Source organism: Oryctolagus cuniculus, chromosome 2 (genome assembly GCF_051225735.1).
Source record: "Oryctolagus cuniculus isolate XC-2025 breed Fujian yellow rabbit chromosome 2, ASM5122573v1, whole genome shotgun sequence".
In the NCBI taxonomy this organism is placed as follows: domain Eukaryota; kingdom Metazoa; phylum Chordata; class Mammalia; order Lagomorpha; family Leporidae; genus Oryctolagus; species Oryctolagus cuniculus.
Window position 1 is genome coordinate 19192741 of NC_142868.1, and position 13594 is coordinate 19206334.

The following is a 13594-nucleotide window of genomic DNA, read 5'->3' on the forward strand; positions in this document are numbered from 1 at the left end:
AGCACCCTGTCATCCCTGGCAGGCGACATTACACGGGTCATATGCCGCAGCGTGATCGTAAGCAACACGCTGAGAAGTAGGTACTGGGTAATAGAGTCAGCAGTTGGTCAGGGGAGGATGGGAGGAGTCTGCAAATCATTGCAAGGTCCCAGGGAGACTCCCACTCCCCAACCCCCACACAGCCAACACAAAGTAAAGCAAAGAAAGGGGGCTGTCCTCTGGATAGACCCTCTCCCCTTATCACTTTATTGTCCTGGTCTTTGTATCATCTGAGTTATCACAAAGTTACAGATTCACACACTGCTCCAGGTCCAGAAACCTGCGGAGGCTGCCCTGAAGAGAAGATCTTGCCCTGGGCCAATGTTCGTGTTTTGTTATGGGTGTAATGTGTCCGGGCTCCGCTCTGCCCCACACACCACGTGCCCTCCAAGCACAAACACCAGCATTAACTCTTCTCAGCACCACCCATTCAGAGATGAAGGAGAGCTTTTCCGTGTGCAAAACACACTCAGCTTTCAGGGAGGGGTAACAGACCTTTTGCAAACAGGCATGGAGAACAAAAGCAACAGCAACAACAAATAAGAATACGCTAGAAAACTTGGGCTAGCCACACCTGACTTCTGTTCCTCCAGTGGAAGTCAGCAACCCTGTGGAGGAATGCTGAAGCATCACACTGAGTGGCAGCCAACATCTTCCTGTCTCTCCAGGAGTGAGTGGTTCAACACCCCATACCGTTCCAGAAATCTGCATTTTTAAAAAACTTCTGAAAACCACTGAACAGACCAGATCAATTGGTTGTATGTGACTACCCCATCATCTACATATTCCTTCCACTTTCTCTCTCTCTCTCTCTCTCTGCTTTTATATTTTGGTTGGGGAAAAAAAGTATATGTGTTCTTTGCCAACGCTGACATGCTAATAAAATCAGTGGTTCTGAATGTGGTATTCTCCTGCTAATCTAAAACCATTAGTAGTAGCAAGTGTTCCTGTTATTAATTTATATCTGGCCTTTGGATGATGCCAGACTTAACAGTCCGAGCCCTGTAACTGTCCCCATCTGACACACTGATATTTATGGCTTCCCTATACATCTGTAACAGGTGTGGTTTACTGCAATTACACAGACACCTTCTATTGTCTCTATTGTCTCTTTGCAACTATGACAGTAATTTCACAACTGTAGCCTGAATTTTATACTGAGATTTAAGAGAATAAAGCAATCGCCAAACACAAAAGGCTAATTATTGTACATTATTTCACCCCAACAGACTTTTCTCTTAGTTAAGGAGCAGACAATAAATTAGCTTAACTGCACTGATGATAATGAATCATTATAATTAAGTATAATTCTCCATTAACCTTTTGGAGGTTTTTGTGCCATTGATGGTAAATTTTAAAGAGAGAGAGGAGAAGGAGTAGACTTGGTCACATTAATTATATTAGTGACAAAAAGAGTCTTCTTAAGAAAAAAAAAATTAGTGGAGACAGGGGAAAGGGGGTATCGAGGTGGGGCTGTAAGGAATGACAGTCTCCGTGGAGTATGTGTCAAGTGCATTGTCTCTATCAATCTTGGTAACCTTCTTGTACATCACCTTCATTAAACTGTGAAACACCCAGGATTCCGAGTAGCTCCAGTGCCACAGGCCGTTATGAACCAACGTGCTGTCCTGTCATTATGTGCAAAAGGGCATCATGCGTTTTAGGATGACAGCAAACATTAACGATTCAAAAAATGAAAGCTGTCTGTGCAACCTGCTGCTCGTAATATTTCAGACCGGCGGGGGTGATTCCCACGGCTGCAGCCACGGAGGCAGGGCTTCTAGCAGCTGGCTGCCTACAGTGCCACAGAGGAGTCACTGGCCAGGCTCAGCTGGCCGCCGACTCAGTCCATGGCTGGACAATTCGCCTGAGCTCTGTCCTCCTTAAGAAAAACAAAGCAAAACTCAGCAGCTACTGTCTAAAGGGTCCTGATGCAGATTTGAAAATGACTGCGGGAACCCCAATGATCATTTCCTTATTTCCTTATGATCTGGTTCCTCAATCAACTCCTAGGAGCGGCAGGAATAATCCATGCTGAAAAAATGAAACTAAAGCAGCTGAGACCTCCAGTGCCGGCCGGCCAGCCAGCCAGCCACCCACAGGACACTCTGGCTACTGAAGACAGCTAGGACTCCAAAGCCACTTCGCAGCCTGACTCGCGACAGCCACGGGACATAGGCAAGAGCCGCATCTATGCCGCTTTACCCAGAAATCGCAACCCGGTTAAGAACCACCGCAGTCGGCCAGTGGGATCTGCCAAAGGCAAGGGAGGACGAACGAAGCAAACACTGACAAAGCCAGCAAGGAGTTAAGAAGCCAGGGCATGCCTCGCTAGAGAGGAAAAATGCATTCCCGGCCGGCCTGGGCCGAATCATTTTCACTTTAGATGTGTATCGCCGCACCGCGTGGACAACTTATTTAATCCAATCACGTGTGGCACTCGGTCCTCCCCCTTACCCTACGTGCCTCCAGCCACCCGGAGGAAGCACCCGAAGTCCCTCGCCAGATTCATTGTTAGCAGCTCGGATCCTCGGTGCAGTTCCACTCGGCTCCATCTCACCAGAGTGCACAGAAAAGTTCTGCTTGTTTCCCAAGTTGCCCAAACTTTCCGAGCACGTCGCGTGGTGCTGCCTGCAAACACGCCCAGGTCCCCGGGCCCCCTGCCGGACTCCCGAGATGACGACGAGCGCGCTTGCGTGTTTCCCCCTGTATGAATTGTAGTCAGCAGAGGCTGTGGAATTGATGTATTGCCGTCTATTTTTACACGAGCAGCGAGCAGCTCCACACACAGTCCTGCATAAACTCTATTCTCTCGCCGGCTTCAGGCAGCTCTCGTGGTACACGGAGATTTAACCATTGGCGTCCCTGCCACCGAGGCGAAAGGAAAACCTTGCACTGCAAGGCGGTTTTTTTTTTTTTCTTTTCCCCACCACAGCCGGAGTTTTAAAGGAATCAGCATCGTTATTTTCTGTTGTGTGGGAAAAGCAATCTAAAATAGCCCAGCAGGATTATTTAGGATTTTGTTAAGTTCTCTGTCTGATGAACAGACAGAGACGGGGGGGAAAGAAATCCAGACCAGTCAAAACGGACTATATTTGAACACATCCATTTTAATATTTTTATCTTCTCTTATTATAAATGGAAATGGCATTTTTCCAAGCAGGCCACTAAACACCACTGGAAAGACTTCGGCTTCTGATTGATATCAATATCTTGGAGCATAAATATTGCATATGAGTGGAAACACAGCCAAAGGCACATGGAAAGAGTTTCTAACTGCAACAGATACTGATGACAGCAGCTAAGCTTTGATTTGCTCGAGGCATCTCAGAGCCACCTTAAAATAGCAAACTTATAGGAGTTAAGATAAGATTGAGATTCCCTTCCAAAAGCTCCCGCCAGCCTGCCTGCCTGCCTGCTCCAGGCTGTCAGCCCCGGAGACTTTTCTACCTCCTCTCCTCCCCAAGCCCATCCCCCCTTACAGGAATCAGTGCATCCGAGGGACGCTCAGTCCTGGCTGCAGTGCCGAGCCCAACCCCAGCTCACCTCGATGTCACTCCATACAGAGTCCTGGCTGCACATGTCCCACGCCATCCAGCTCCTGAGTGACGCCAGTCAAGCTTTTTCAACTCCAATCCACAGTAACACAGAGCACACACTCATGCAGGCAACCAGCCCCTTACTGAGAGTGAACTGAAGGCACCTGTCTTACTACAGTCCCCAGTCACATGACAAAGCTATTAAAAAGTAGGCTGGGCTGTCACTCACTCAGCCTCCCTTCTGTATTGCTTGCTGCTCAAACTCGTGACGTCACTGAGAGGCAGCCCTCTGCCTCAGTGAAGTAACGCTTAAAAAAAAAGAAAGAAAGAAAAAGAAAGGAAACACTTGGATTGTTGGAGACTGCAAGCATCAGGCTGTGGGTAAAGGCAGCTCTGAATGCCCACACTCTAGAAGGAGCCCTGGCCATGGAACAAGCAGAATCCCCCTGCAATCTTTTTTTTTTTTTTTTTTAATTTATTTTCCTCCTAAAACAAGCAAGTGACAAAGCTCCCTATTTCATGACAAAGTAACTATATTCTCAGCACAAATGTGGCTTCCCTGGAGACTTTAAGATCTCCAAGTGGAACTCAAGCTCATTTAGGGGACTAATGGAAGAGTTTATCACATGATGCATTTTTATCAGATCTTTTCTACTGGGAGGGTGTTGTTTGAAAGCAGCAAAGGGGGCAGTTTGGGGTTTGTTTAATCAACAACACAGACTGTATTTGCTAAGCTCTAAACCAAGTCCTCTGCCCAGAAATCGGCTGTCCCCGTGGCAAGAGGGAACACCGGTTCCCGAAGTGTTGCAGCAGTTTGCTTTGCTCCATATAAGGAGAACAAGCCACAAACCCCCATGCTTTGAGGTTCCCTGTAATGATTTCCATTCCTCTCATAGGCTCCCAGAAAACAAGTGTTAGTAAATACAGCCTGGGCTGCTGTGCCCAGAACAGCCTCGTCCCGGCTGCCTTCCGTCTGCATGGAGCATTTCCTCTCTAACTGCCTTAGGGTGCCTTTTGGAATAAACATTGGATTCCAACCCTGGTGCCCTGGGCTGTGCAGTTTGCACTGGAAATCAAGAATGTCCGTGCAGTGAAGGAAAAGTACCGACCCACTATCAGCTGAAAGATTCATTTCGTGAGCTCCTCTTCCACTTATTTTTCAGCTCGTACCTTGAGACAATGAGGGTTAAGGCAGGTGCAAGTGTTTTATGATGACACTACATATTGAATACATAACAAACTCAAGGTACTCCATACAGCAGAAAATCGCTTCCCGTAACACGACGGGTCGCTGATTTAACCCCTTCGAGTTCTGGAGACACACATACAAACACACACACACACACACACATAAATATTGTTATGAACAGACATGTTTTTATAAAACTGACAACCCAGTAGACTTTTAAAATCAGCTCACTTCTTTATTTGATAATTATTTATTTGAAAAAAAAAAATCCCCATGTATTTAAAAAGAACATGTAAAGCACCATTCACTTAAACTCCTCCTGGGGTTCCACTGACAGGTTCTTTAACCATCTCTTTCTAAAGAAGAAAAACATGGCATTTGGTTCTAACGTACGTTTTAAATATGAAGTCGCCCCCCCCCCCCGAATAAAGTGAAAGAAATACAAAATAAAACAAGGAAACAGCAGACTGCTGCTTCTAGTGGACCATATATATTCCAAGGGATTCGTCTACTCTCGTAGTTGCAACAAGTTGCTTATAAATTCCTTCACACTGTGATGAAATTGAGAGTTTGTCATTACTGGACATAAAAGCATGTCCAAAAGCTTTGACATTTTAAGTTAGTTGAAGACATTTCACTGGCACATTTTCCCTCTTTACAGATGGCAGAAAATTACTGTAGTTTTAATTTTCTAAATCAAGAAAGAACTGGAACATACAACCTCGGGAATGCTTTTATCCATGCAATTAGCAATATGACTCTGTACTCCCCACAAAGAAACTCTCGTTTTCTTCCCAATTATATTCTGATTTCATGTAAGACTTCAGTAAATTATTAAAATTCAGGACAAAGGTCATTGGCTCTACCCCCAACACACTCAACTGTGAAATAATATTGTTCACTTGGCTGAGAAGAGTCAATGTTTATTAATTATTATCAAGTGATCTCTGCATTCTGATAGTCACCAGTGCTTTTCTTTGTGTTCAGGCAATGCCAGGCTTCTATCAATATTTTTCAAATCCTATTCACACCTTTTAAAGGTATCTTTTTACACTGGAACATGTTGTACTATTGTTTCTGACATTTCAAGCTGCTCCCATAGTGTTCTTGAGGTTTTCTTCTCTCTCTCTTTTTTTTTGTCACCTAATCCCACTTTTTAAAAATCAAATCAGCACATCCACTGAAACCAGGGGTGACTTTATACAAGCTTGATCTCCCCTTCACCGTTATAAAGAGGCTGATTGAGAAGCCAAACTACTTAAAGGACTTATAAACTACAGCCTATTGCTTCCCCTCCCCCACATATTTCTACTACTGCACAAATCAATATTTAAATGGATTCTTGGACAAATTAGAGTAACTTCTACCATTCTTTAAGCCTCAAAAAAAAAAAAAACCAACTCTGATGACAAGGATATTTTAGACATTTTAGAATTTGATTATTAACTCTTCAGGTTGAAAATTCTCTCCTGTCCAGTTTTTTTGTTGGTTTGTTTCTTTTCTCAGGAAAAATGGAGACTATTCTGGCTCCCCGGGCTCTGTCTGTATTTAATTCTCACCGCCTTGACTTCTCTGCTTCTCTCCCCGCACCCTTCTTTCACCTCTTCTCCAAGCCTGTCTCCCAGATTCCCAAATGTTTGGTTTCTATTGAAACCTAACTGTGGGCACAGCGATGTATTGCAAGCACTGCCAAGAAGTCTTATGACACGTATACAAGGATGCTTGCAGTTTTAGGGGGGATGATAGCACTTAAAAACACAGAATAAGTTGATATGAAAAGGCAATGTCATTTTTCTCCATACTCAGATTCCTCTTCTATGCCTTAAAACACATCTTATAACCTCGTCTGTTATAATTCACACCTAAGTCAACCCATTTTAACTCAATGATAGAAAGAGGTATTTATTAACATCTGTTGAGTGCAGTAATATTTCATATCTACACAGAGGCCAGATTCCTTTCTGATAGCACCTTGGCCTTCAGTGGTTCTGTTAACATGTCCCAAGACCCCAGCACTGGAAAAGGCAGGGGAATCTTTCTGAGGTGGGGAACATCTGGCCCACAGGCTGTATGTGGTATGGCCCTGCCAAGGCAACCACAAGTGGGACTCAAAATTTAATAAATCCATAGCAGGCTAATATTATAAATATCCAAATGGCCCTTGGCAGAATAAAAGTTTCCCATTCCTGGTAGTTGAAAGAGAGAGAGAGAGAGAGAGAGGGAGAGAGAGAGAGAAACTCTCAATTCTATAACAAAAAATAAAAGGTGTAACATTTGGGTTTTTTCCCCCACTCCTCTTCCAAATTACAGGATTTCCCAGTTTTGCCATTTTATATTTCAGACAATTGTCCAAATCAAAAAAAATATGTAAGTACAATCAAACTCAAACCAAAAATCGAAGCTCTTACCCAATAGCAAAAGCAATTGGGTTTGGCATCAATATTGTATGCAGGTGAATACAGAAGGAAACTCAAAAGTGAAGAGTTACTAGTACAAAAATCTTTGTCTGTTGGCTTATAGAAGCTTACAATAAATTATGCAAGAAAAAGTTAAGGCTGAATCTTTGCAAAGAAGAAAGGTGGAGAGAAAAACAGATACTGCCATGTTTGTACCGGTCAGTCATTAAGGTCAGCAATTCACACTCCATAGCTCAATCACTGTCATCCTCAAAATTTTCCAATACACATTATCTATGTACCCATTTTACAACTGAGGAAAATAAGGCAGGGTGAGAGTTTAGAAAGCTGCTGACCAGAACATGCAAAAACTCCTCTAGGAAGAACTGATGTCTCATAAGAATGATCATCATCCTCAAATAACCAGGCATACAGAAGACCCTGAAGGCAACTTTATATCCAAAAGAATATCTACAGACCTGGAAACTAATATTCCTGGGAATGCTGCCCGCCTGGAGCATTCTCCCAGCAAGGAAAGGGGCTTGCTTGGAAATGCCAGTATTTTCAGAGTTAATCATTGCTAACAGGAATTCAATTGCTTGCTTTTAATTTCTAGAGGGACTAATTGATCATGATAGCCCACATTAGGTTCTGAACACGCACTTTGGGTATCTGATTTGAAGCCAAGATTGAACAAGGAATAAAAGTTGGTAGCAGGGTAGGGTATAACAAAAAGCCCTATTTTATAAATATTCTAATATTAAATCTTATTTTATGCAAAACTGGATAAAGGTGAACAAAGGACCTTTGGGGCAACGAGTAGAGGAAAGTTAGTAGATAGTTTTAATGCCTCCTGGCTGTTCTTTTTCGTTCTTGATTTTTAATAAATAAGACATGATAGATGGCCTCAGCGACACATCTCTTTTCTCCAATGAAACCTTCTGCAGACTGGATCTCTGAACTGAATCTTTCTCTATTTTAACTTGGACCTCAAAGTGAGCTTTGGGTACTCTTCCAATTAAGACAAAATCATGTGAATATTAATTTGAATTGTAGTCAATTGAACTATTGTAAACAAAAAGCAAGAAGTGTATTTATTAAGCACACAGGTAAAAGGTAATAAAGGATGGCTGAAATATGATTTTGTCTAATGTTCAAATCTGCTATATTAGTGAAATATTTACATATTTTAAATTACTTTCCTTATATTAGGTGAATTCATCTATAATGTAAGGTGATATTGATTATTTAGATAAGAAATGCTCAATAGGATTATTTAGCAATATTTTTTACTGAAACTGAAAATAAGGCATATCACCTTTTATTAAATTTGTCATTATTTAAACATTTGAAGTGCTGCTGAAGTACAATAACATTTCATTCAGTAAGATATTCTATTCCTATGCCTGAAGTTAGAAAGAACCAGACAAAATGGAGGCACACAAATTGTGAATCTAAAAAACTGTTCGTAGTCAAACTTATTTCTAGAGCCTGGTTCCTAATTAGTTTAACTGTTCCTGCTTTTAGGGAAGAAATTATATTTTACAAACAACCTCAAAAGGGAAAAAATGAATAAATGACATTATTTCCTTCCTTTTTCTTTTTATTAATCCTACCACACAGAGCCTTAGAAGGTTTTTTATTATTTTGCTTTTGTTTCTATTATGGGTTTTTCCAGTGCTTCAATATTTGAATTTTACTGTAATAGAGTGAATATACATCCCACATACATAGGAAAGGCAGAAAGGAAATAAATTCTCATCTTAGGAAGCAAAAAGCTTTCAAGTTTAGGCTAAATTTTGTGGCAACATAAAATCTTGTTCTCTATTTGCTAACCAAGTAGACATAGGAGCTTTGAGGAAATAACCTCAACCAAGAAGACCACAACTATGACTGCTTCTGTGTGTGGCAGTTTATTCAAAAAAAAGAAAAAGAAAGAAAGAAGAAGAGGAAGAAGAAAAATAAGTCATCAAACACTATTGGTAGAGGTCATAAGTAGTCTTTTCTACAGGGTAAGCAGCACTACATATTAAAACCTTTGAAAACAGGTAGCTCCATAGACCTAGAAATTTTATTTTCCTAAAAATTCATCTTAAGAAATAACAGGGGGTTATATACAAAGATTTTTTATGTGAAGATAGTCAAGGCTATACCATATATATTATTGAAAAGTTGATAAAGTTTAAATGTTCAAAATTAATAGGCATAGTTAAATAAATTATAGACCAGTATGCATATATATATAAATTATGCTATCATTAAAACATTCTGGATAATATACCTAATAGTATAATCAGAAAATGTTCAAAATATATTAAGGATAGAAATTAGGCATGAAGAAACAATAATTATAAGCAGTTTACCTACATATAAATGTGTATATGTGTGTGTATATTTAGGAAGAAGAGGGAGATGAGTATATAACAAGCTGTTCATAGTGCATTATGGCATTATTATAAGTACTGTTTAATTTATTTAGGGGTACAACATTTCAATTTTTCTGTAATAAACATGTATAATATTTACATTCAGAAGAAGAATATCCCTATTCTTTGTAGAGGAATAGAGGGACTCAGAATTAAAGCTATGCCACCCTAATACTCGGGGAATGGAGCAAACAGAAACAGCCCCCAGGGGCAGACATTTGTGACCCCAGTTAAGATGCCTGCATCCCATAATATCAGAGCCCTTGGATTCAACACCTGGCTCCACTTCTACATCCAGCTTCTTGCTAATGACAACTCTGGTGGCAGCAGAGGTGGCTCAAGTGATTCGATTGCTACTATCTATCTCAGAGAACCGGACTGAGTTCTAGACTCCCAGCTTTGGCTTGGCCATGGAGTTGTTGCCAGAACATGGGATGGGGGAGCTCCCCACATTTCTTTCTCTTCCTCTGCTTTGCAAATAAATAAATAATAATTAAAACAATAAATACGTAGCCTCTGACATCCAGTATCAGTTTCAAATATGAAGGTGCTTTAAATGTTTCATAGAAAAAAATGCAATTAAAGCAAGGTTTGTTGTGTTGAAAACAATTCTGAAATCCATGCATGGTTTTTCCATACTATGCATTTTCCATGAACCTTTGAAGACCCTTTCCTGTTTAAAATGAAGGCAATCTGTCTATTACATCAAAGCCAACAACTTCTCCACTTAGCATACAAGGTTTAGGAGCTACATTGAGAGAAGTTACTACCCAGTACTATTAGAAACTTCTTAGCCTAGAATTGTAGGGAGAAGAAAGTTTTCAACTTCTACCAACTTACCTCGGGGTTGGGCTCAAGACACTGCCCCTAGAAGCCACTACCACCTTCTCTATACTTCTTAAGTTGCAATTTCATCACTTAAGTTATACATTTCCTTCAAAAATGTAATAATCCTGGGTGTAAAGGAACTTCAGTTACTTTTAATAAATCGCCTACTTATTAGTCTTATTTTGCTTCCATTCTAGCAACTAACAGAGAAGCATATACCAAGGAGAAAAGGATAGGAATATCTTACAAAGAGTGTGACCAAACTAGTAGGAGAATGCCTCGAGACGAAATTCCACCAGCTAGAGAAAGGGCGATCAGAGAAGGCTAAGGTGAAGAGCTGTTAGTTATGCGGCTCCCATGGAAGACAAGTGAAATGGGTTGGATAAGAAAAACACAGTCCACGTTCCCAGCCAGTGACTTGCAAGGAACTTCCGGAAAACAACCTGCCAATCCATGTGGAGTCACCTGGGCACACGCTGTCACAGTACTGCCCTGCTCATTCTGGGCCCTCAAAGAGCACCTCAAGGGCTGACCCATCTTCTCTTCCATGGAAGGCCCACCACACTCACGTGCAAGCCAGCCCTACTGTCACTGCATTCAAGTTGGCGTTCCTGCATTTGCCTGGACCTTTCCCATAAGTCTCTCTTCCTACACTTGGGTGACCATTATTTTGATCATTGATAATTTTTGTAAGAGTGATGAGTTTGAAACCAAGGCCAACCTCGTGAGATTTCAAGGGATTAGACAAGGCTCAAGTCTGTCTGATGAGCAGAGTATCTGTGGCTCAGGATGTACCCCATGAGAGGACAGGAAGAACCTGGGCCCTCATGCGGTGAGTCACCAGCCAGCAATCTGACCTCGGGCAGTTCACATAGGGATTGTAAGACTCAGTCTCCATATGTGTCAAAGGAAATGGCCAGATTTAATTAAATCTGCGATTCTGAGTGCTCCAACATGGATCGGCCTTGACAAATATAGCCAATTCAGAAAGCCCTCCTTATGTGGTATGAATCCAAAGGTCTCATTACACAAACACTGGAGATTAGGGATTCTGTTCTAGAAAGGTAACTGTCGCTCAACTTTGCAGGAGAAGCATAGCTATATTACTTTCTGGGCAATATGGACACTTCACCACTAACCATTCTTGAAGAACACAGGAGAACTTGTGAAAGAGGAGACTTCCAACCACACACACTGGCTGTCAGAAAACTGGCTTCTAGAGAGACCTGCTTTTCACCAAGTTGAGTTCAATGTCCGAGAGAAACCACATGCTTTCATTTTATCATTAAATTTGTCAAACGGTGTGTGTTGTGTATATGATCAAGCCAGCCCCTGCCTATACAGTAGGTATGAAAAACACAAATGATATGGTAGTGTTTATGTAGATCTGCAGAGGGACACCATGCAACATGCTAACATGTGATGTGGTTTTATGGCAGACTTCAAATGTTGTTGTCCAAAGAGAGTTTTAAAAGAAAGGGTAAATCTTAAATTCAGGATTTTCTCAGTAGGAATGAGATGTACAGCATCTATGGAAACAAAAACTTAAAATAACACCTTTGCCTCCTCCCATTACAGCTTCTCTTCCTTAAACAAAAGGTTCATTCTATGTGGAAGAAGAAGACTGTACTTCTTTTCAATTTGGAAAGAATCAGCTGAGGAGTTACTGTAGGTCATGGAGGAAAGAAATCAAGTCCCATGTCTAATATTTTATCACGGCATTACTAGAAAATGATTAAACCAAGGCTATGTATTTCTTTGGGTTACAGGATTTTCTTGTTCAACTATTTTCTTTGTACATACAGCCCCGTTTAGCAGGAGGTAGAAGATTGGAGCTTCAGTGCTAATACCACCCAGCTTAGAGGTTTTCCTGTAGGGTGGAAAGAAAGGCCATAGGCACACTGAATTCATTACCAGAAATTTGGAAAGAGAGAAACAATGACCTGGGAGTAAACAAAGGAAGACCAGGTAAATGATACACATCAGGACAAGGCCTTGATAATCCTCAGCAGCAATGCTCACAGGCAAACGCTACTGCACTCCCTACTGTCCTGCAATCCAGCCAAGAAGCAAGAAGAAAACCCACAAAAGAAATCTTGATTTCAATGCTGGTGAAATAATCCACACATGGAGAGGGACAAGAGAGTCCCTTTGAAACAACCCAAAAAAGTTCTATTATTCTTTAACGAGTCCAAGGTGAACTTGGCCACAAATGACCAAAACAGATATTTTTTTCTACCTCTTTTCAAAAAAAAAAAAAAAAAAAAAAAAAAAAAAAAACCAAAAAACTGAAGTGGACCTTCCTTCCATCATCCATCATCCATCTTAGTAGATTTGTTTCCATGCAGGGCATCTAAAAATAGGCCCCACCTAACCTTTTGCTCAGCCACACAAAGCCACTGAGTGGGAGCGTCACCCGGACACTCTCCTGTGGTATTTTCAGCCAGTGGGCCTTGGCCTTCCCCAGTGCATGACTGGGTGTCACATATGATGTAAAAACAGAACACACAAGTGGGTTGCTGGGATATGTTAAGAGTTACAACCACTGAGACACCATATTTTAGCATTGCTATTTTGTTTCAGATTCAATTAAACAAAACTCCAGCTAGTAATTTTCCAGAAAAGAATTCAATTTAAATAATAATTAAAGTTAAATAAGGATATCATCCCTTCCACTCACAAATATGATGGTTGTTGGGGGGCTCTTATCTAACGCTTTAGAAATATGGCCAAGTGCATCAATGAGAATAAATTTTTATATACCAAAAGGAGGGTAAATGCCACCAACAAAATGTGATTCAAAAGAAGCAGGCACAAGCAGAAATGATATATGATTCCATTTGCACAAAGCACAGATGCAGACATACCTTAATCTACATGGCTAAAAGTCATGAGAGAGAGGTTGTCCTTGGTGGTGGTTTAATGGTATGGGGTACATCTGTCATGGGAAAAGGGGCTCTGGGAAGCTACTGAGGCTTGTCACTGCTGGTTACGTGGGTGTATTCAGTTAGCGAAAATGCACCAAGAAGAACCTTTATGATGTGTGCACCTTTCAGTATTTATATTATACTCCAATAAAAAATTTAAATGCACGAAGAAGTGCTTCTAAACCACAAAACTAGAAAGTTTGCTGCCTTTCTGTTAAAAGAAAAAGTTTCAAATATCCGACCTATCTTC

General features: G+C 41.1%; 1 protein-coding gene across 10 annotated transcripts in view; it reads right to left on the bottom strand.

Moving 5' to 3' along the window:
- PPARGC1A (PPARG coactivator 1 alpha) overlaps nucleotides 1-13594 on the bottom strand; it is a 361394-nt gene that overhangs the window by 102823 nt on the left and 244977 nt on the right. For 2 of the 10 annotated variants that reach the window (XM_002709377.6, XM_089326993.1), the window contains exon 1: nucleotides 3586-3854. The exons of 3 other annotated variants lie outside the window; for them this stretch is intronic. In XM_002709377.6, coding sequence (XP_002709423.2) covers nucleotides 3586-3633 — 48 coding nt within the window. In that variant the 5' untranslated portion in view covers nucleotides 3634-3854. Of the gene's footprint in view, nucleotides 1-2496; nucleotides 2863-3585; nucleotides 3855-13594 lie in introns of those variants that run through there. 5 more of the 10 variants (XM_070069600.2, XM_070069603.2, XM_070069602.2 and 2 more) reach the window with 5 other exon arrangements.